The sequence below is a fragment of the Macrobrachium rosenbergii genome, chromosome 55 (genome assembly GCF_040412425.1).
Source record: "Macrobrachium rosenbergii isolate ZJJX-2024 chromosome 55, ASM4041242v1, whole genome shotgun sequence".
Lineage (NCBI taxonomy): Eukaryota > Metazoa > Arthropoda > Malacostraca > Decapoda > Palaemonidae > Macrobrachium > Macrobrachium rosenbergii.
The window spans coordinates 86,146,106-86,168,688 of record NC_089795.1 but is presented as its reverse complement, the minus strand read 5'-3'; the positions used below and the strand labels follow the sequence as shown (position 1 = coordinate 86,168,688).

General features: G+C 35.3%; 3 protein-coding genes across 5 annotated transcripts in view; 1 reads left to right on the top strand and 2 right to left on the bottom strand.

Annotated features, from left to right (window-relative positions):
• The window catches only part of LOC136835577 (5-phosphohydroxy-L-lysine phospho-lyase), a 28,475-nt gene extending 17,119 nt beyond the window's left edge, over positions 1 to 11,356 (top strand). Inside the window, exons 2-12 of the mRNA XM_067099265.1 lie at positions 1,112 to 1,230; positions 2,846 to 2,951; positions 3,444 to 3,572; positions 4,191 to 4,284; positions 4,526 to 4,734; positions 5,378 to 5,554; positions 6,946 to 7,139; positions 7,978 to 8,077; positions 9,147 to 9,294; positions 9,991 to 10,142; positions 10,719 to 11,356. Of these exons, the coding sequence (XP_066955366.1) occupies positions 1,112 to 1,230; positions 2,846 to 2,951; positions 3,444 to 3,572; positions 4,191 to 4,284; positions 4,526 to 4,734; positions 5,378 to 5,554; positions 6,946 to 7,139; positions 7,978 to 8,077; positions 9,147 to 9,294; positions 9,991 to 10,104 (1,390 nt within the window). The 3' untranslated portion in view covers positions 10,105 to 10,142; positions 10,719 to 11,356. The remainder of the gene's footprint in view (positions 1 to 1,111; positions 1,231 to 2,845; positions 2,952 to 3,443; positions 3,573 to 4,190; positions 4,285 to 4,525; positions 4,735 to 5,377; positions 5,555 to 6,945; positions 7,140 to 7,977; positions 8,078 to 9,146; positions 9,295 to 9,990; positions 10,143 to 10,718) is intronic.
• Positions 1 to 15,129, bottom strand: part of LOC136835585 (uncharacterized) — a 123,323-nt gene extending 108,194 nt beyond the window's left edge. For 2 of the 3 annotated variants that reach the window (XM_067099288.1, XM_067099289.1), the window contains exon 1: positions 6,665 to 6,939. In XM_067099288.1, coding sequence (XP_066955389.1) covers positions 6,665 to 6,796 — 132 coding nt within the window. In that variant the 5' untranslated portion in view covers positions 6,797 to 6,939. Of the gene's footprint in view, positions 1 to 6,664; positions 6,940 to 13,330 lie in introns of those variants that run through there. The other variant, XM_067099290.1, reaches the window with a different exon arrangement.
• Positions 15,130 to 15,266: 137 nt separating this feature from the next.
• RpL35 (Ribosomal protein L35) lies at positions 15,267 to 21,909 on the bottom strand. Its single transcript, XM_067099292.1, has 4 exons — positions 21,761 to 21,909; positions 18,499 to 18,635; positions 16,385 to 16,466; positions 15,267 to 15,434 (listed from the first exon to the last, which is right to left on the bottom strand). Exons 1-4 carry the CDS (start codon positions 21,761 to 21,763, stop codon positions 15,285 to 15,287), a joined length of 372 nt encoding a protein of 123 aa, XP_066955393.1. The 5' UTR covers positions 21,764 to 21,909; the 3' UTR covers positions 15,267 to 15,284.
• Positions 21,910 to 22,583: the final 674 nt, after the last annotated feature.

Here is a 22,583-nt window from a genome sequence, read left to right as displayed (position 1 = left end):
AGACTTCAGTAATCCTTATTATCGATATTTATTGAAGAAATCCTTCATTGTTACTTGAATATTCAATTTGGTTATTTTCTCGCAATAAATATATCACATGGATATGAACATCAATAATCATCAATTTTGACTGATGTATTATGCAACAGTACAAAAAATTTTGTTTTAATTTCGTTCACTACAAAAAAAAAAAAAGTAAAAATGCGCAGAAGTTTCCTCAGTGCAATCGAGTTTTCTGTACAGCCACTACAGCGTATAATCAAGGCCACCAAAAATGGATCTATCTTTCAGTGGTCTAGGCATAATGCTGTAAGAACCGCAGCCCATGAAACTTTAACCACGGCCCGGTGGTGGCCTATCCTATATCGCTGCCAGAAGCACGATTATGGCTAACTTTAACCTTAAATCAAATAAAAACTACTGAGGCTAGAGGGCTGCAATTTGGTTACATTTGATGATTGGAGGGTGGATGATCAACATATCAATTTGCAGCCCTCTAGCCTCAGTAGTTTTTAAGATTTGAGGGTGGACAGAAAAAGTGCGGACACACAGACAAAGTCGGCACAATAGTTTTCTTTTACAGAAAACTAAGACAGTCTAAATCTTTCATCACATAAGCTTTGACACTTCCTTGACTTTGTATGGCGTACTTAAATTTTTAACTTATGAGTGTTCCGTCTTGAGCTCTCATGGAAAGCAAAATATTTAACCTCGTCTTGAAGCAACAGCAAATTGCAGAAATAAAATAAAGAAAAAACTGAGACGTAATACAACTTTGCTTTCGAGTCTCAGATTTTGCGATATTGGAGAACTGTGATGACTCAATGGGATTCAAGTCAAGAAGGAAAATATTAATTCAAATTAATAAGACAATCATTTTGAGTTGTCACAATATAATAATAATAATAATAATAATAATAATAATTTATAATAATAATAATACTGTAATAATCATAACAATAATAGTTCCTGTAATTTCTATCAAATGAACACCATAATCTTCGGAAGATCGAATTTCAAGTCAATGGCCCTGTAGGCTTGTTACATATGAATAGGGGTCATCTCCTAAATAATAATAATAATAATAATAATTCTTATTTTCCTATTGCAGCCCATCATGCAAGCTGTTCTTCCGAAGCGATCCCCTGAAGATCTTGAGGGCATCAGGATCTTACATGTATGATGAAGAGGGGGTCAGGTATTTGGACTGCATCAATAACGTGTGCCACGGTAAGTCTATCAGGCAAAAAGATTTCTTAGTGTAAACTGGAAAGTCTTCTGAAACAAAGTGTTTAGCAACTGAAAAAAATTTGGCTCATTTCTTGAATTATATGGTAGGCATTTTCAGTAATTTGGTATTAAACTGCACTGTATGTATATGAATGTAGGCTTATTCATATAAAGTACCAACCTTGATCATAAAATTCTAAGATTTTCTATGCAAAAATCTGTAAGATTAATTTCCTTTATATTTTGAATATTGTGAACTTAAATATATATATAAAATATCTGTATATATATAAATATATATTAATATATATATATATATTTTGAATATTGTATAATATATATATATATATAATATATATATATATATATATATATATATATATATATATATATATATATATATATATATATATATATATATATATATATATATATATATATATATATATATATATATATATATATATGTTAGAGTTGTCAAAGTTATGTTGTTGATTTATGTCGAGGTGGTTTTGTGCCAAACAGAAAAAGTGGCTATTATACAGAACTTATCCTTTATCAAGCTGACACATTTTTATGGGAAAATAATGGCTTTAGACCTAATTTTGACTCTGGATTAAGACCTCCAGTTAGGAGTTTCTTCTTCTCTCATATTCCCTATCACTAATTCAGCTCGAACATAGTAAGACGAAGAAAATGATAAAGAAAAGACCTCACTTGAGTACCTACTTAAGAACAGATAATTTGTATCCCACCTAAGAAATGGCAATTTGAGTTGTATCCCACTTAAGTGTTCAGTTTCATTCTTTAAGTTTTATAGCAACTTGATCATGGTAATTATTCAGCAAATGTACCATCATCAATTTTTACTTCTCCAAGTATTATACCTCATCTATAATTTCAAATTTTTTCTTGCAAATTTTGCTAGCTACTGCAAAGCTCACGACTGAGCTCATGGAATCTATTTATCTTCGCTAACAGAAATACAGTTTTCTTAAAATTCAGAAATAATAACGTTCACAATTCTTGGGTTTTTGATTCACTGTATTCCAATATCTAACCTCCTGTCTGCAGAATCTAACATGGATATGTGTCTCTCTAGAATGACATTCTTGCATTGCAACCTAATGTTTTTTAGACAGTACCAAGCAGGATTTACCAGTGTTCCATCTTTCAAACTACTAAACTTGACATTTGCAATGACTTTTCCATTGCCACCCAAAATCTCTTCAAAATAAGTAAATTGGGCTTTTCTAATGCTGTATTTTAATTAAAATCTTTCCTTCTTTATCTGTACTGTACATTGCAGTTGCACTTTAATAAGTGTTGGAAGATTTTTATGGTAACAAATCAACAGCCACTCCAAAAATTTTTCATGGTACTTGTTCACTTACTTGTTCCTGACATGATTCAGTATTTATGATTCTGTAATTCTGAATTCTTAGCTCTGAATTGATAATGAAGGGATAAGAAGCTGTAGTCCTCATCCCCTGGGTGCTGAAAATTTACTTGGTTGTGGGAGTCTGTTTCAATCATTAATGGGTCAGGATAAGGTCCTCAAGCCAAGGGAGTGAGCAAATTCTCTGATTTAACTTTCTCTCTAATTCCTTTTCAGTGGGACACTGTCATCCACACGTAGTAGCGGCAGCAAGTAAGCAAATGGGCATCTTGAACACAAACAGCCGTTTCTTGCATGACAACTTGGTCCTCTATGCAGACAGGTAAAATTATTAGGGATGTAGCATGAATGACAGAAACAGTTTAACTTTACTGTCAAAAGGATACAGTTTCTTACTGTCAGCTTCTCTAGGTTGAATTTTCCACAAGTTTGAAAATGTGGATGAATTTATTTTATAGTAGTCTTTTGTTTATTTTTGTCTACTGAACAGGCAATTTCATCAGAATCCACTAATAGCATCATTTTCAACTTAAGCATGAGTTTTTGTGACATTTTATTAATGGCTAATATCCATTGCTTTCCCCTTTGTCAATTTTTCTGATGCATTTATTGCATACCAAATAATTCATCTACAGTATTCAAACTTGATTATTATCTTCTGATTAAAAGGGTATGCCTACGGACATCGTAAATGTCAAACAATAGCAATAAACTATGTATCCCTATTGTAAGACAGGGTTCATTCATGAATAACTGGACTGTTATCAAATCTGTATGAAAATGAAATTACAGTACTTCAACATCTCTCCAACAGACTGACCGCCACATTCCCAAAGAAACTGAGTGTGTGCTTCTTCGTAAACTCTGGAAGTGAAGCAAATGACTTGGCGATCCGATTAGCGAGGACTTACACTGGACACAAGGATATCATAACTTTAGATCAGTAAGTTTTCTATGCTGTACAAAGTAGTAAGTACAGTACATAAAGCATATTGTCTTTTTTCTGTTGGCCCACACATATGATATTTGTTTATCCAAACAGGAAAGATAGATAAGTTTTAGACTGTCATGTTGAGATTTTTTTGCATGTGAGTACAAAGCTATTTTGTAAAACTGTACACTATTTACCCTTCATTATGAACTGTACTTTTCTGTTCTTAGGTTTAAGATAAATCGTAGTCAAAAATAATAAAACCCAACATTTTCCATCACGTACTACAGTTGGTATTTTACTAAGCCTGTCTCATTTTTATCTTCATTTGCTAGAAAGCTGATGTAAGCGAAGAGGAAAAACTCTAATTGTTCTGCAATTAAGCTTTTCTTAAGTTACATTTTTCTTGACAAAAATGGAAATTATTTGTTCCTAGGTTTTTTGGGTTACTTAAGAAATAAAATTCCCTTCTTATAATTTTCCAAGTAAATATGAATAGTACACATATTTCATGATCCACTTAAAGTGCATAATCCTCACTAGGAAGGCATATACTGTAGTCCCAGGTTTAGAGTCAATTATTCTAAGATATAATACCAAAATGTATGGCTGACATCACCTCCTCCACAGTGCATATCATGGCCACGTTATTTCCCTAATAGACATCTCGCCATACAAATTCAACCATCCAGGGGGAGAAGGACAACGCGACTGGGTGCACGTGGTACGTTTTCCCTTGCTTCTTGTAAGAATTTCAAAGTTGTCTTTCAATGAAACTGTGACACATTCACCGTTCTTCTCCCTGACTTTATTGATACTTATTTCATTGTATTTTCCTTCTCATTACCTTCTCAACATTACAATGTCTAGTTATACAACTCTTTTTTTCATTTCAATATTTGATATTCACTGCTGATATACTTGGCTTGGCAAAAATGTCACACCAATTTCATCATCAATTCTAGGCACCAGTTGCTGATGTTTATCGAGGGAAATACACAAACAAAGATTACACCGTCGAGGAATTATCAACAAAGTATGCAGATGAGGTCAAAGCACTGTGTGACAAAGCCACAGAAAAAAGTGGTGGTGTCTGTGCGTTCTTCGCTGAATCTATGCAGAGTTGCGGAGGTCAGATCATCTATCCCCCGGGTTACTTGAGACAGGTGTATGCGTAAGTACTGTCTGAGAACACGATTCATGGGTAGCTTTTTTGCATTCAAGAGTAAAATCTGAAAGCATGTTATCAAGTAAGTCTGAAACGGAATTTTTCCACTTTCCTGTTATACCTACATCAAAGTCATGATATCTCATTTTTGCTATGGTGCCAGTTATTAAAATCTGTCTGTAACTGCACCACTATTGGTAGTTTTTAAAATTCAAAAACCTTTATTCAGTGCTTAATGATCAAATTCTCTCCTTTCAAATGCACTACAATTCTATTTTATATTTATTTTATTATACAGGCAGTCCCCGGTTAACGGAGGGCTCGGTTAATGAAGATCCGGTTTCATGGCGCTTGTCTAGTGACGAAAATCGGCAATTTTCGGCGCCGAAAATCGCTGATTTCTGCTTATCGGCGCCGATAATTGGGTATTGGCGCCAATACATACCTAACAGAGGCGCCGATAACCGAAAATCGGCATTTTTCGGCGCCGATAAGCCCGAAAATCACCGATTTTCAGTTGGTGGCAATTATCGGTTATCATCACACCCCCAGAACAGAACCCCTGCCAATAACTGAGGACTGCCTGTATAGTGTATTCATGAAAAAACTATGTAGCCTCACACACACACTTGTTGTACTTGTCCGACAGGCACGTGAGAGCAGCTGGAGGCGTTTGCGTAGCAGACGAAGTACAAGTTGGATTTGGCCGTGTTGGATCGCACATGTGGGCATTCCAGTGCCAAGGGGATGACATAGTCCCTGATATAGTAACCCTAGGGAAACCCATGGGAAATGGGCATCCTGTATCAGCTGTCATAACAACTAGGTGAGACTTAACTCTCTTTGTAGCCTTTTTCATAAAAGATGACAATATGTCACATAATGGGGCGAGCTTCATAATTTTTTTAAAGGTACTTCCCAGTAATGGAAGCGGAATATAGAGTTCAGGTTAAAGGCCAAGTGCTGGGACCTTTAAGGTCATCTAGCACTGAAAGGTAAATTGAGAGTAAAGGTTTTAAAGATGTAACAGACGAAAAACCTTGTAGTTGCACTATGAAACAATTGTTAGAAGAGGGTGGATAGTAAAATGCCAATCAGCAGAAAATACACAAAAGTAAACAATTTTAAATACATCAGTGGTTTTCCCCCCAAAACACAGAAATGATATTACCTTCCCTCACTACATCAAAAAACACTGACTTGTATGCTTCACAGAAATTTTAATGTTTTCTGTCTGAAATTAGCTTATTAAAAACTCTACTGTCGACAGATTATTCCACAAATGCTGTTTGGAATGTGTAATTTTGTAATATGCGTTATAAACTTATGAACTTATGAGTGCCTCTCTAGTTGTTTTCATAATCAAAAGTTCATGAGTGTGACTAACAATTGTCCTTCAGCCTCTCTGCAACCTTAAAAGAATGATCTGACAGGAGTTTCCACATTACAAGAGCTCATCCTCATACAGTCCTTTGTTATTATTATTTCTGTACTTCCCTTTACCTCTTTCGTCTTTCTAATGAACACCATATTCTTTAGAAGTTTGCATTTCAGGTCAATGGCCCCTGTGGGCTTGTTCCATATGAATAGGGCACATCTTCTGAATAATAATAATAATAATAATAATAATAATAATAATAATAATAATAATAATAATAATAATAATAATGATAATATTTAGTAGACTTACAAGGCCTGCCCAAAGGATTTGTTTTTATATGAGGTTGAAAATTGGAACAAGATAAAGTTAAAGAAGCTGGACAAATAGGTTGGAAGAGACCAAAGTGAACAGAAAAAGAGTAAAAGGCAAAAAGCCAGCCAGCTGGAGCTACTGCAACTGGTAACCACTTACAGTTTGCTTCATAGTAGCAATAAAAATGTAATAATATAATAATAATAATCATGTTCTACAGATTTAATTGGAAATGTTACTCACACTCACGATTATTACTGCACTCTCTTGAATTATCTTCATATCTGTATCAACTGCTAAGCAAATGACTATGAAACATGTTGATTTCCTCAGGAAATAGAAGCTGAAAATAAGAACGATCACATTAGATGGCATTGCATCTTACACGAGTATTATAGCAGATAAGTTACTATATGAAAAGCAGTACCAGTATCAACAACTTAGTGCCACTGTTTTTTGTGCTGTGTGACAGCTCAAGTAATTTTAAATTACGTGAATTTTTAATTCATGAATGTACTTTTCAGGGAAATTGCCGAAAGCTTCGGTGCAACGGGAATGGAATACTTCAACACATTCGGCGGCAATCCAGTGTCCATTGCCATAGCTAATGCAGTTTTTGATGTCATCGAGAATGAAAATCTTATGGAACATGCAACTGAAGTTGGAAGCTATCTTCTACAAGAATTTAACAAGCTCAAAGACAAACATGAAATCATAGGTAATTTCAGTGACATTTTTCTAGTCTTATTCACCAGTTGCATTATCTTGCATGGATACAATCAACCTAATCTCCCCGTGTTTGGAATTAGCATATTAAGTGTCCCAGGCATGAAGCACTGAAAAGGACTTTCATATTAGAGAGCCTGGATGAATATGGTAACAATCCTCTTTTTCATACTCTGCATTCAAATGCGATTCAGCAGGTGCTTCTCTGTGGCTAATATAATTCTTATTTAATCGTTTAACCAGATCTCAGAGGAGTTTGGTTCTCGACGCTATATCTAACCAACTTAAAAATTTGACAAATAAGTAAAAAATGTAGGCATGAGCTTTGACTCATGAATGTGTGTATTGTACTTATATGTGGAAGTAGTGTAATACAGTACCGGTATTGGATATAATTTGAAACACGATAATCTTAAAAATGAAAACTTAATGGTCATTAATATCTGTACTTTTATTCTATATTTTCACTGGTGACACATTGGTGTTATAATTAATTTTTTCAACTAATTAGCCACTCTGATACAATTCTCGAGTTCATACTTTTTGAATAGCTCTTAACATGACTAGGATAAAAATTCTTACAGTTATAATAAAGAAACATTTAACAATAACTTCACATCACCACAAACTTTTTAATGGCATTGTTACTACAGTATCATGATTCCTTAAAAGTACTACTGGTACCTCATTAAATTAGTCTCTGCTGAACAATTTTCTTAGAATATTTCACAGTACACTGTATGGTTTGTGGTATGTGAAAATTATAATTAATTAAGGTGGTATTTTGTCACAGTATAGCAGGCTCTAATTTTCATTCGTATTCTAAACAGGTGACGTGAGAGGGAAAGGGATGTTCCTTGGCATTGACTTGGTGAAGAATAGAGAGACACGTGAACCTGCCACTGCAGAAGCTGCCTATGTTAACAAAAAGTAAGAATCTTATTATTCAGAGCAGCTCTGATGAGCATTTACAATAGTGACTTCATAATTCTCACTAGTGAGCCATTGGATCAGCATAGCTTTTTAATGTAGCACAGTGGTGTTTATCACTGTTCAGCAAATCCAATATAATATGAATATTCACAGATAAGATAAGTGTATCTTAGTTTAACCAGACCACTGAGCTGATTAACAGCTCTCCAAGGGCTGGCCCGAAGGATTAGATTTATTTTACGTGGCTAAGAACCAACTGGTTACCTAGCAATGGGACCTACAGCTTATTGTGGGATCCGAACCACATTATGACGAGAAATGAATTTCTATCACCAGAAATAAATTCCTCTAATTCTTCATTAGCCGGTAGGAGAGTCGAATGCTGGGCCAACAGCGTGCCAGGCGACAGCTCTATCCACCCCTCCAACGAAGAAACATTCACAGGTTGCAGACTGATAGGCTTAAGTTTTCTGTAAAAGAAAGCTATTGTGCCGGTTTTGTCTGTCTGTCCGCACTTTATGCTGTCTGCACTTTTTCTGTCTGCCCTCAGATCTTAAAAACTACTGAGGCTAAAGGGCTGCAAATTGGTACAGTATGTTGATCATCCACCCTCCAATCATCAAACATACCAAATTGCAGCCCTCCGGCCTCAGTAATTTTTTATTTTATTTAAGGTTAAGGTTAGCCATAATTGTGCTTCTGGCAATGATATAGGACCCCCACTGGGCTGTGGTTAAAGTTTCATGGGCCATGGCTCCTACTGCATTATACCAAGACCACCGAAAGATAGATTTATTTTCAGTGGCCTTGATTATACGCTGTAGCGGCTGAACAGAAAACTCGGTTGCGCCAAAGAAGCTTCAGCGCATTTTTTACTTGTTTCCTATTGTTTCCAAGTATAATTACCAGGGACATAAAAATGTGATAAATTTAATTTTTCCATCTTACTGTGTCAGAAACTTTCAATCAACATGTGACACCTTCCTATTTTAATAACCAATGTTATCAGACACAAGTAAGACTGAATATCTCTGTCTTAATGCTTACTTGTGCCTTATTTTTACAGGTTGAAGGAGAGGCACATTCTGTTGAGCAATGATGGGCCCTACCTCAATGTTCTGAAATTCAAGTCTCCAATTGTCTTCAGCATAGAAGATGCCAATGAACTGGTACAGAAACTAGATGAGGTTTTAACCGAAATGGAACAAGCAGAGGTACAGTATTTCAATTTCATTGCCTAACAAACAAGTTTGGTTTCATCAAACCCATATTTCACTTTGTTCTCTTGAATAAGTGCATAGTTGTTTTTTACTACCTTTTTTATCACAAAACTTGAAGCTTAATCCTTGCTTTTAAAGATACAATCATTGTCCAGTGCTCAAGACATTTAAAACACAGTACACTAATTTACAGAACTGAGAGTCACATTGATAGCTTATTCAAAACAAACTAATTTCTTCATGCATGGAAATTTTAACATTGTTTGTTGCCTATTATACAAATAAAAGTAGCATTGCAAAATATATATGTAAAACAAATGAGCAAAAACTGTGAAAAGACAAAGGAAAGCAATAACTACAAACAAATAAGTTAATTGTAAAAGTTACACAGACATCAAGGTTGATACAAGGCAGTACAGTGATTAGAAGGGGATAAAGTTAGCAAAGCTCCCATGAAACATGCAAACTTATAATTACAGCAAGGTTGCAATTTAAAGGCAGAGCCCCAAGGATTACACCATCCAGTCCCAACGTCTTGTTGGCTTCTTGCAAGCACAGAGGATAGCAAGAGAGCAGTGAAAGTTAGAACTGATTAACTGCAAATACTTGAGGAATATCATGCAAGTTATTACTCGTTTGTTTAATAGCAATGCATATGCATCATTTTTCTAAACATTTTTCCTCTTTCAGAATTGTTTATCTGGGTCTGAGATATCTGGAAAATTTACTATAACAAATGGACATGGTCCTTCCAGCAAGATTAACGGCTGCCCAACTCAGACCGCTGTGAATGGTGTAATATGATAGTCTACTATCACTTAATCCACAGATTGTTTTGAAAGGTAACTACCAGTCACATACATGTTGCTTTTAAATTTGAATTTGTGCTTTCATCAGTTGTTCTTTTGCTAAATACAGGGTATTCCACGAAAAATTAGAACAAGACTAGCATATTTAGAGCAATAATTTCTAAGGAAGTTGTAACTACTGTACATTATTTATTTCACTATAAAAACTTTGAAAACTAAAACTGAGGCAAGATTTCCAAAGCCTGGTATTATAAGGAAAGAAACAGATGAAGAAGGAATGAGTATAGACATCACTGACTGAATAAATTGCCATTACTTTTGATTCTATCCCATCAGAAAAAGAATTAGATGACAGTGTATGCCAAATATGTGAGCAATATTAGGCAATGTCATTTTTTCATGTGTACCTCTTGAATTTTAAAATAGAATGTGTCAGATCTTACAATGTGATTGTATATTCTCTTTCCTTAAATTAATACTATATCAAGAACTTGCCATGAGTTTTTTACTTGCAAGATCTTTGCTAGTCTAACATCATAAGTTTTTAAGTTTCATACATCAGCATTGTATGAACATTCTCTCTGTTCAATGCCCATTCTTACTTTTCAGTTCAACTTCTAACAGCAAAGGAGCACAGTGTTTAGCACTTAGGAGAATGACTTCTCTTGTGTGGCATGACCACCAGCCACTGCTTTTGAAGACATTTCCTTTCGGCGTCTTCACACTATTTCTGGTGCCATCAAAGAAAACTGAGAATCATTATTCACTCGGACTTCATTGGCTGTCACACATTTTCACTGGTAACAAACAATGCAGCAATTATTATTTATGTCCATTTTGTTATTTAAAAGCTCATAGCAAGCAAGTCATGGGGGAACGTAAAATGCTATTCACTGTGTAGTTTAACATGTTTTTCTGTCAGTCATTTTAAACTTGTAAATTTGTTATTATTTTTTTAAAAGCACCAGTGCACCTGATGTCATTAAGAGAAGGGTTTGTGTGTTATGAAGGGCTAAATATTAAGAGATTCGGTAAATTGTTATGGTTTCATATCATAATGTATGATTGTACCCTAAGGGTTACACTTGTTTTCATGAATGAGCATATGCCTTCAATATGTTGATTGAAATTGTAATTTTAGTTATAGTGTATATATGTAATCAATATTTCAAGCATGCAGTGACATATTTTCACAACAGTAATATGAATATATCTATATTTTTAAATTTCATTAAAAGTTAAAAGAATGAGTTTATTAATTTGATCCTACATATTAGAATGTGTAATCTTTCAGATGTAGATTTGGATGAATAAAGTACGTAATTGAATTATACAGTTGTAAAATATAATCTATGCTGTACTCTTTTTGAGAAATAAAAGGCTATAAAGTACTGAATATACATGAAAGTTGTCTGATAGAGTTCTTCAAAACCCAGAAGCATGGCCAGTCATATTACTGATATTCTCACTTTTAAGACAAAATCAGTCAACATTCAGAACCAAAACTGCCTTTGCAAGGAGAGAAAAGGAGCCACTTGTATCACTCATATTTGCACAGACCCTTATGTTCCTTTAGTGTATCATATTGCAGACCAAAAGAATTACACTACAAGATGTGATGCCAGTCAACAGACTGTTCCTTTGTGATTAAATGTTACAAAATAGCAATAATAAACAATGCAGGTGGATGGCATCGGGTAAAAATGTAGTAGAGAAGCACACAGACTGTCAAAGACAAATATGCAGAACTGCTGTAAAAGGAATAAGTGGAAGTGGCAAAAGTCTGCTAGGAAACTGGTGTATAGAAAAAGGTCTTCAAGAAACTTTTAGGATCATAGATCCTTTACAAGTGACACATGTAGACTACCAAAAGCATGCATCCTTGTAGAAATGGTAGAGGCAGGCAGAAGATATAAAATTAGCTTAATAAGCATCTGAGTACCTATACCTCAAGCTTTTAAAAAAAAATTTTGTTTTTCATAATAGAGAAACCTTAATTTTCACCACTGGTGAAAAAACTAGATGTATGTAATGGCAGAATTACGACTTATGGAAAACAGAGTTGGTGTTTCAGTGTCCTTGATCAGTTTTATCCTCCGCAGCTCGGCTTGGTATCTTTGCAACCTTTCCCATTTGGGAAATGGAGACCGACTTCAATGTTACCAGTGTCCTTAAGGGTCAGGTGATCATCACTTCACTCGATTTTTGGCCCCAATGGCTAAGGGTTCCGATGTCCTTAAGGCTCAGGTGATCACCACTTCACTTGGTTTTTGGTCCGAGTGGCAAAGGCTTCCAGCTCTAATGCACTCCCTATTTACAATTATTTTTTGTTGCTGGGAAGAGATGACTTGAGTAACCTCCTCCATTATTTTTTGCAACCTTGCATCATTGTTGTTTCATCGAGACCAATTATCAAGCATAACCTTTAGGAGGGCAGCTCTCTTCAGTTTGTATTGAGTTCACCATTTTCCCATCACTTTACAAAACACCTTTTTGGTTTTGCAAATGGTATATTGATTAAACATTGCCATTCCTTTCCTAAGTTTTTTGCCTACAGTCAGTTATAAATTTAAATCACTTTTGACCTAGGGGACTAGATGTTTAACACCTTCAAAACTGCAATCTTCATCTGGTTATGCACAGGCCGAGCTTATTAACGATAGTTAAAACCAAAAGGTGGGCAAACATTCTTAACTCTCAAGGGGTTAGCCCAATGGATTTATTTTTATTACATATATCCAATTTACCAATACCGTATATTGCAACTCAAAAATTTAATGTTGCATACTGATAATATTGAAGACTGACAAAATTTCCTTGCGAGATTTGTTTTCAATGCTTGATTTAGACAGGATTGTAGGTTGAAAACTGTTTAACGTGGAAAGAGGGATTTCCTAGCTAAGTTGTAAACCCTCCATTATAATACAGATCTGCATCAAGACTTTTTTTCATTGCTAATGTATTCTATATATTACTGCATATAGGATTTATTTCTACATCTTTCAAATTTCTTAAACACCTGTAGTGAATATATATATTTCAATGAAACAATTTCCCATATTACTATTAATTTCAATTTTAGTTGCTAATGCATTGTGCATGTTTTGATTTATACAGCATGTGAAATTAACAAGTTTTGGAATTTTTTCACATTAGGGAAAATGCTAAGCACAAGTTCTATATGAATTTAAAATAAAAAATTACTTTTGGCAAAAGATTACCTTGCAATGCTTCAGAAATTGATATCATTGCTTGATGTTAAAGGCAGTACAGTTTGTAAAAGGTACTGTGTTCTTGACAAATGCACTTGATTGGAAAAATATGTGCTTTTCATGATGTTTGGGAACTGAACATGCTAGTCTTTCCACTAGTTACTACCCTCAGCACACATTACCTGAAAATATATATAAAAAAAAAAATTGTAGTTTGACCTCATCATACTTTTTATCCTTAGTGAAAGGAACAGCATTTCACTGTTCCACTCTTCATCATTATTCCTTCACTAACACTGATGCAATTATGTTTTGATTTTTTCCTCTTCAATTTTGAAAGTTTTTGAGACTGAAATCTTATTTCAAATTTTTCTTCCTTTACACATGAATGTTGTTTTGTACTGGGATGATGCACTCACTTTTTAATGTTAAACATTTTCTCACATATTCTTGGCTTGGACATATTATTATCAGTGCTACGCATGACCAGCACATCATTGCTCAACTCTCACAAGGTCATCAGGGTCTGTTCAGAAATATTTATGCACTGTATTAGATACACCAAGGGTGCATTAACACTTACTGTGTTAGATTTACAAATTTATTTAATATAGAATTCAGGCCAAGCACTAAGACCTATTATTCAGCACTGAAACATAAATTGACAGTAGAATGTTTGAGTAACAGGAGGAAAACCTGGTAACCACACTACAAATCAACTGTTAGGAAGGTGAAAAGTAAGACAGGAGAAAATATGGGAAAGGGGTTACAGATAGGGCCCATAGGGACAGTGCAAAGAGCCTTAAGTAATTGATTTACAAAATGTTAGCCCTTACCATTTACTGTTCTATATTAGATGTATGAGGGTTTTTGAGATGTTATTTAAATCATTCTTAAACCATTTCAAAACAGGATACGTTGAAAATATTATTGAAAACCTGGACAATACCATATGTTCAAGTGTTTCTTCTGCATTCTGCAATTGTATTGTGAGGTATTCATCAAGTGTTCACCATTCAAATCACACAGAAGATATTCCTTCCAAAAGATTCTTTCTGACCAAGCCTATTAATAATTCACTAACAAGAATTCCTGTCATTTATTAGATCACTAACATTTGTGAACTAGATATTTGTGAGCTTGGCTTCACATTTAGCATTTGAATTTCCTTTCACCAATACGTGGGTAGGGAGCAGTCATGCATCAACTACTTCATCTGTAAGCTATCTCATTTTTCAATGCCAAAAACAATGAGCATCTTTTAATCCCATAAGGGGATCAGAGTTCAATTTAGCATTAAGATACATTCCTGTACTAAGCATTATTTTCATAGATCTCTGGTCAATTACTGTTGATAGAGAAAACCATGTTATGGGTTTGTCAAGGTAAGCCAGGGTTTATAAAAAATTTAAAATTTCAAGTAAATCATTTGACCCTTCCCTCCAATTCCCAATGTTCAATGTCTATCCTACCCAACAAAAGGTACAAACATAATTGGGGGTGCCTCAAATTAAGTTTATCAATTGAACAGGATGGGAGGCAAAAATATCTCTGTTCCAGACTAATCACATTAGCAGGTGGACCAGATAAGACTGTACCTTCAGGCCTAGCCTGGCCATACAAAGAATGGACCAGCACTTTTAGGCAGCTACTACCATTAGCCTCAGGTATGAAACACAAACCATTAACTTAGCAAAAGGAAAATATCCACTTTAACCGCAGTTTAGATTTGAACCCATGGATAAACTCTGAGAAAAGTTCCACCTTACATAGCTTTTTTTCAGTTAGAGCGATTTCATTAGTGTGTAATTGCCAAGCACAGTATTTCATCATAATGATCATCTGGAAATTCACCAATTATCACTTATACAATAACTTTATCATTTATACCACAAGCATATATATAGTATTGGTTTTGAAAAAAATAAAGGAAAAGCAAAGGCAATTTTCTCATCAAAACTCTCTACTTCTTGACTGCAAACTTCCTCTTAGGGAAGGAATACAATCTTTTAATTTGCTTTTGAGTCTTGGCATTAGCTTCACTCTTCTTTAGCCTGCGTCTGATGGCGCGGGTCTTCTTTGGGCGCAAGTCAAGGGGCTTGTACTTCTTATTCTGTGGAGAAAATATTCCAGTTACTTCTTTGTAGCTTGATTTCTTGTTTAATCATTACAGTACTCTTAAGCTTCAGGTCTATCGAACAAACCATCACACTTAATCTAGTATTAGTATTGTCATCACAGGTTAAAATTCTTTTATTACTTTGAGGAAAAAAGGGAGGAGGGGAAATTTTGCACACAGGAAGCATGCAGGTAAGGGAAACAATAATGTAACCGAGGTATACTTCCTAACAATTTTGTTTACAGCTGGCCCTCAATTTTGGCAAGGCTAATTCTGAATGTGAAAACCAAGAAAAATAAAGTTGCAAAATACCAAATATAAATAAGCCACGAGAACAAGTTATAAAATATGAATTTTCATAAAATTTATTTGGATACTTACCTACTGTTCAAGATAGCTTATATCTCCTTGCCAGTGGGCAAGGAGATTTAAGCTATCTTTAACAGTAGGTAAGATTCATCCCAAATAAAAATTATACATAAAAACTTTTAAGATTATCTGTTACTATTAACCTCCTGTAATAAACTTTAATATACCCATAACTTTTACTGGAACTATGGCTAACCTAACCAGGTTAAATGCAACAAGGCCAAATAAGATACATGAGAAAACTAAGATTTGGAGATACAGGTAAAAGTGAGCCCTAAAGCCAATTCCCAGATGTAAAGAGCCAACTGTAGTTACTTTACCTTAAAGATAGATTCACCATCCACATACAGATGATAGCATAAAAAAAAAGGTTACAAATAAAAAAAAATCTATACCTAGGGACAAAAACTTATAACCTATAAAAATCAAAACTTAAATAAATCAACAAATATCAAATACAACCTATAAAGACAAAACTTAAACTATAAAATAAAACTTAAAAAAATCAACAAATATAAAATCAAACCTAGAAAAAAAACATAACCAATAAAAATCAAAAACTTTTTCATTCTCACCTTGTAAAATTTCCTAAGATTCTCCTTCGTCTTCTGGTTGATGACAACAGACACGCGAGCAATGGACTTCCTCACGACACGGCTGTTAAGTTTTAAAGTAAGAGATTTTAGTCCTCTTTGCTAGAATGCTGTGCTTACTTAAACTATGGCTTTTTCAGGTCTATCGATCAATGCCATCATAGAATTTATATGGTTAGAAGGTTCATCACAAAAACACAAGGAATTCAATGCTTTTCGAGTTTCAAGTGTTAAGGTTTTTTTCTAAGATCAACAAAGCTGGTTTCTGTAATTCTCACAACTTCACTGACATCTTTTTATCTTCTCTCTGCTTTACCAAATTGTTGTATATAAAAAAAAAAAAAATTTAACTGCCCCAACTTGTATCTTTCACTATGCTTTTAGTAAATTAACTGACCCAACTTGTAATGGAAAAGTATCATAGACAGGAGACCAGCCTAAACACTGATTATCACCAGACTCAGAAGTTAACTGACAAAAGGCTGAAGAGATGAACTGGCTGACCATTAATTATCAACAGGCCAGAGGAGTTAACTGATCAAAAAACTTGAAAAGATGAACAAGCCAACTGTAGGAACAGCAAGTTACACAAATCAAATAGCTGCGTTAAAAATACATAATGCAGCGGTGTATTGCATTTACAAATCCCCTTGCGTCATTACAGCATTCCTGTTAAACATGTCAAGCAAACTGAAATCATACATGCCATGCATGAAAGAGATGTTAATTTTTATGTGGATGTGTTAGGTGATGGGGTGATGCTTTCCTAATGGAACAGAGAGTAGTCAGAAATGGAATAGAAGGTTTAGACTGGAGTAAGGACACAAGTCTGACTTAGAATATGCAGATGATGCTGTTTTAATCACCAAAGACACCAAAAGATTTACAAGCCTTACTTTGTAACATTTCTGGAAAGACCAGACTCAAAATAAATCCGAATAATGAGGTCAATCTTTTAAATAATTATGAACTATGTTCACCAGTTGGAAATTGCCATGGTTTGACTAAAATTAGCCAAACAAACAATATTTCATCGACTTCAGAATACAGCCTCAAGATTATAAAAAAATCAGATGGCAGGATGGAGTGAGAAATGATACCATATAGTTAATTACGAGTTCCATCTACAGTATACTGTATATGAAACATTTATGAAAAGATGGGGATGGCTTGGGCACATTCTTCACACAAACCCAGAGAATTAGCAGGTGGTTGTGTCTGTTCAGATCTTGTGGGTGCCTGGAGTGTTGGAAGAGCTGGTCATACTTGAATGAAAACTAGACGAATGGGGGATGGAGATGATTGGGAAGTTGTGGAAGACAACGGTCAGGAAAGATACCAAACAAAGCAGCTCTAGGTAATATTAGGTAATGACTATTTATCAGGCAAGGCAAACACTTTGCACACTGTTCTGTTATCTACGTCTGAAAGTAACATTTCTGTAACCTTTAATTTCTGTTGGAATGAGCAACAGGCCCGACCAGACTTGGTAACATTTTATTTTTTTACAATTGAGCTGGATGGGTGCTCTGAGCTGCTGAAACCTTGAGCTGCTGAATGCTTATGAAAAGGCTATGACTCAATAAAATATAAAACCATAAAATTTCATGTTCACTAATTGTTTACAGGACTGAAGAACAACCACATATTGCAGAGTACTAATAAGCAATTGACATGTAAACAATATTAAAATAAAGACTACACCGTGACCAATCACACACAATCATGATAGCTAGGCAAGGAATGTGGTCATAACATCAGACTTAAAAGAATTTATTATATACCGTACACAGTACAAGTGACTTTAGCATAACACTGTTGCCAATTCCTTTGAAAAACCACACAAACATGCAGGTAAACTGAGCATGACAAAACGTTTCCATTCTCTGCTCATAAAACAGTACCAATAAGCTCATCTAATTGTGGAGTACTTTTTTCTATCATTAGCCCCATAAGCAATGTCCTGTTTCTGAACTATATGAAGGCTAAGACATTTCACAAACTTTGGTTGCACTAAAACACTAGTCCTGAGTATAAAAACCAAATCACAAACCATAAGCATTGGGAACACAAGATATTCCATTTTTCGTACTTACATTTTTGAAAGCTTAGAGGCTGCTCCACCTGTTACCTTCGCTACCCTAAGACCGGATAGCTCGAGCTTCAGCTCCTCGAGCTGCTTGAGCAGCTCCTCTTTCTTCTTGGTCCTTAAATCGCTGCATTTTACCTTACCCTGAAAGGCATCACAGTTGTAACTTTTTGGTTCCTAGTCCAAACTCTCTATCGCCCTTACTCACTAAAGTGGTAAAACTTTATACTTCTACCAAGCCATTCTAGGTTCGGCAACTTTCAGTTTATGCACAAAATGGGCACCATGTTCAAGTACCAGGCCCTTGGGAAGAACATTAAACAAATAACAATGACTGGAAATACCACAAGCATAAATAAAAACATGGACAAACAGAGGTAAATATTCTGGTCAGCGACTGGTGGAAACCAGGCTGTGGTAGTGGTTTAAAGTTTTACCCAGCATATAAGTACAATTAGTAAATAAGACTGTGCAATAACTGAATAAATTAAACCAAGTGCCAATGACTTGAAATTCAAGCTTCCTGAGTACAGTATACGGTGCTCAATGGGAAGTAGGGAAGGTAAAGGAAAACACTGAACAAAGAGATCTCACTTATTAACAAGAAAAAATAAATTAAATTAGGAAATAGATAAAAATGTATTAATATTCAAGGAGAATAGCATGAAACATAAAGGACCCTGGGACTGAGCAGCTGGACAGCGAGGCACATTTAGCCTACTGCATGTTGGTGCTGCTGTTCACTGAATCTGGTTGGTGTTGGCAGGAAATGGGGATAAGGTAGCAGACATCATCAGTGGAAATTGGGCTAAACATGGAGTTTTTCAAGAGGTGAATCGCATGCAATGAAGTGAAACTGCCCAGTATGTTCTACCCCTAATTCTAATCTCCTTACGTTTTAATATATTTTTATCTATTTTTACTCCTTTTTAATTAGTAAGATCTCTTCTGTATTTCCTTTACCTCCTCTTATTCTTTCTAATGAACACCATATACTTTGGATGCTCAAATTTCAAGTCAATGGCCCCTGTGGGCTTGTTCCATACGAATAGGGTTCATCTGAAAAAGAAAAAGTGGAATATATTAAAATAATCTGGAAGTGCTCAAACCCATGAGATCCAAACCATTATACTGTACATAAATTATAAAAAAAGTAAGAAAATGGGGAACAGATCTATCGATATCATCTTAATATACCCAAGTCCTATCATGACAGGCCAGTTAGAGTAAAGGACATAAAAACTCCAAAATAAGTTATGCAAGTGAAAAATTCTAAGTAGATGTAAAGGAGACCAAAGCATCAAGATATCTTGAATAATTTTTGGGGATAATAGTTGCAGAATGACAGGACCAAGCTCTAACACTACCTCGGAACAGAAGCTTAGTCCATTGTTTCTGATGTTTAGTGTTAGGCTACTTGGGGGGTCCTCAGAAGGGAGAAGGCCCCTTGGCCAGGTCAGGGAGCAGCAACATAAGTGAGGTTAGGAAGATGAGGTCTGGTTAGGTTAGGACACAGCATTCTAGAAAAGGTTACGTTTGTTTTTGTCTGCAGAACCTGCTCCCGTCATTCCACACTCACCCCACTTTTTTCTTATTTTAGAATATGGAAAAAGGTGTACACTATATCAAGAACTTGGCTAAATGTGAGATCATTCAAAAAAATTACCAAGATAATGAGAGGTTTAGTATTTTTTGTCTCCGATTTCACTTTCATTCCTGAGGGGCTGGTACTAACCATGGCAGCATGTATATCTTCAGCCATGTTTAGGCTAGCACCATCCCCTCGGGGATGACCATAAAGTCAAGACAGTAAATTTCTCATCTCAGTAGATTTCTAATGTTTTCTCACCAGCACTGCATTACATTACATAGGATAGCCTACACCCTTTCGTTTAACCAACAAATTTATATTGTGACATTCAGGCCTAGGATAAGCCTCAAAGGGGTAGAACAGAATATAGTTTAGGCTACAGGCCAAGTGCTGGAAGCTAGGATATAAGGTGTTCTGCCCTGAACAGGAAACCAACACTTAAAAGGGTTGAAAGATGTAACAGGAGGAAAACCTCACGGCTGCACTTTGAAACAATTGTCAGAGAGGGTTGAAAGTCAGATGGAAGAGAATATGAACGGAGGTATATATAGTAAAGGGAATGAAAGGAGTTGCAGCTAGGGGCTAAAGGAGCACTGCAAAGACTCTCAAGTAATGCCTGCAGTGTACCACATGAGGTGCAGAGGGGTACCTGCTAGCCTAATCACGTCACAACCCAGTTTTCAACAAAACAATCCTAGATGGAATGGAATATACAGTTTATGCCCAAAGGCCAAGCACTGGGGCCTTTAAGGCCACTCGGCGCTGGGATAATCTTGGATGACAGCAGTGATTACGTTACTTGTAACTTTTCGAAGGGGCAGGTCAAAAGTAGATAGGATAAGGCTACATCACTACAATTAACAGTGCAACAATTGCAATGGGATACTGTCCACTGGCCTGCCTATCCTATAGGATAGCTAATTCAACCATAAAAGGTTCATAACATTTTCAGCAGCGTAAATTTCTTCCCCGCTTTTACATTAGAAATAACCATAAATCAGGAATTCTGTCTTTAAATATTACCGTATCACATTTTCAAATATTTTTAATGAACGTTTTCTCCCGACAAAATTCCATTCTTAAACTCAACTAAGAAGCAGAATTTGGTCAAAAAATATCTCCAAAAAATTAACTTTGGGTTACGATAACTACACAAAACATATTCCAGCTAAGCTGGTAAACTGGGCTAATTTAAATTGAAACAATACATGTCCAAGTTTTATGGAAGCTTTTAAAGTGGACACAAATAATATACAACTAAGTTTGATGGAAGCCTATCTTAAATTTACGCAAAATGCAAACCTTAGGAATGGTCAAACCATTTCGCCCCCGTTACGCCAGGCACACGTTTATTTAGCAAGGTAGTGGTGACGTCTTTGCTTTTATCCTATAATTTACATTTCAGTCTAACCATATTCACTAAAATAAACATGACTTTTCTCGATATATTTAACCATCCATGAGTACTGAACAGACTTCGGATCCACAACACGATCAGATGGTCCGACGATTGTAAACACTTAACACAAATGCAATTTAATCTAATATTATCACAACACCGGTTGTATATACTTATACCAATCGAATTACCACTATATAAACTATCAAAAAGTGATAATTTCAAGCGCACACAGCAACTGATGCTACACTAAAACGTGGATGAAAATTGAGTTCATACCATTTTGACGGGACGGTGCCTGTAGAAAGAGCGGCGGGACACGACGTCTTGAGGGAGAAAAACAAGAGTTAACAAATGAAGAGAGACATGCGCATCTGCAGAATGTTTTCTTTCTTGAAAAGCCCTTTAATGAAAAAAAAACTACCGAAATAACTAATTTCCGATAGCTTTGTTTAGTTAGCAGCATATGAATTAGTATGAGCTGCCAATTACTTATAAATCTTTTGTTTTGGAAACAAAATCTTACAACATAATTACAAATTTCGGTGTTAGCCTTTGACCCCATTCCTGGACAAAACCCCGAAAATTCTGGTTTGTGTTGGAGAAGAAAGTTTGTTTGTTAATTTTAATACGTAGATATGAGAAACAGGTTTCTGGTATATCACTTCAGACACTTCATTTCGATTTTAATTATTTGTCAAGAGGACGTTGCAAAGGCAATGCCTCAGACTAGGACTTCCAATTAAGGCACCGTAGATTGAAAACTTATTGAAGTCATTAACAAATATAGACCACATATAGAGATTATGAATGCAGTTGAAAAGATATATACAAATTATACAACAACACTATGTCTTAGTAGTAAAGAGCAAGAAGAATTATATATGACAAATGGAATGTATGAGTGTAATATTTTATTGAACATCATCAATGGGTAAACATCATTAATATGGATTAACTTGATCATCCCAATAATTATGACAAAACCATGAATTCTCTGGCTGTATGTGCTTGTATGAGAGCGTCAGCATATTCTTTGAAATTTTATATCATGCCTTAAGGACTAGCAAAAGCTGCAGACACACGACAAACTCAAAACCAC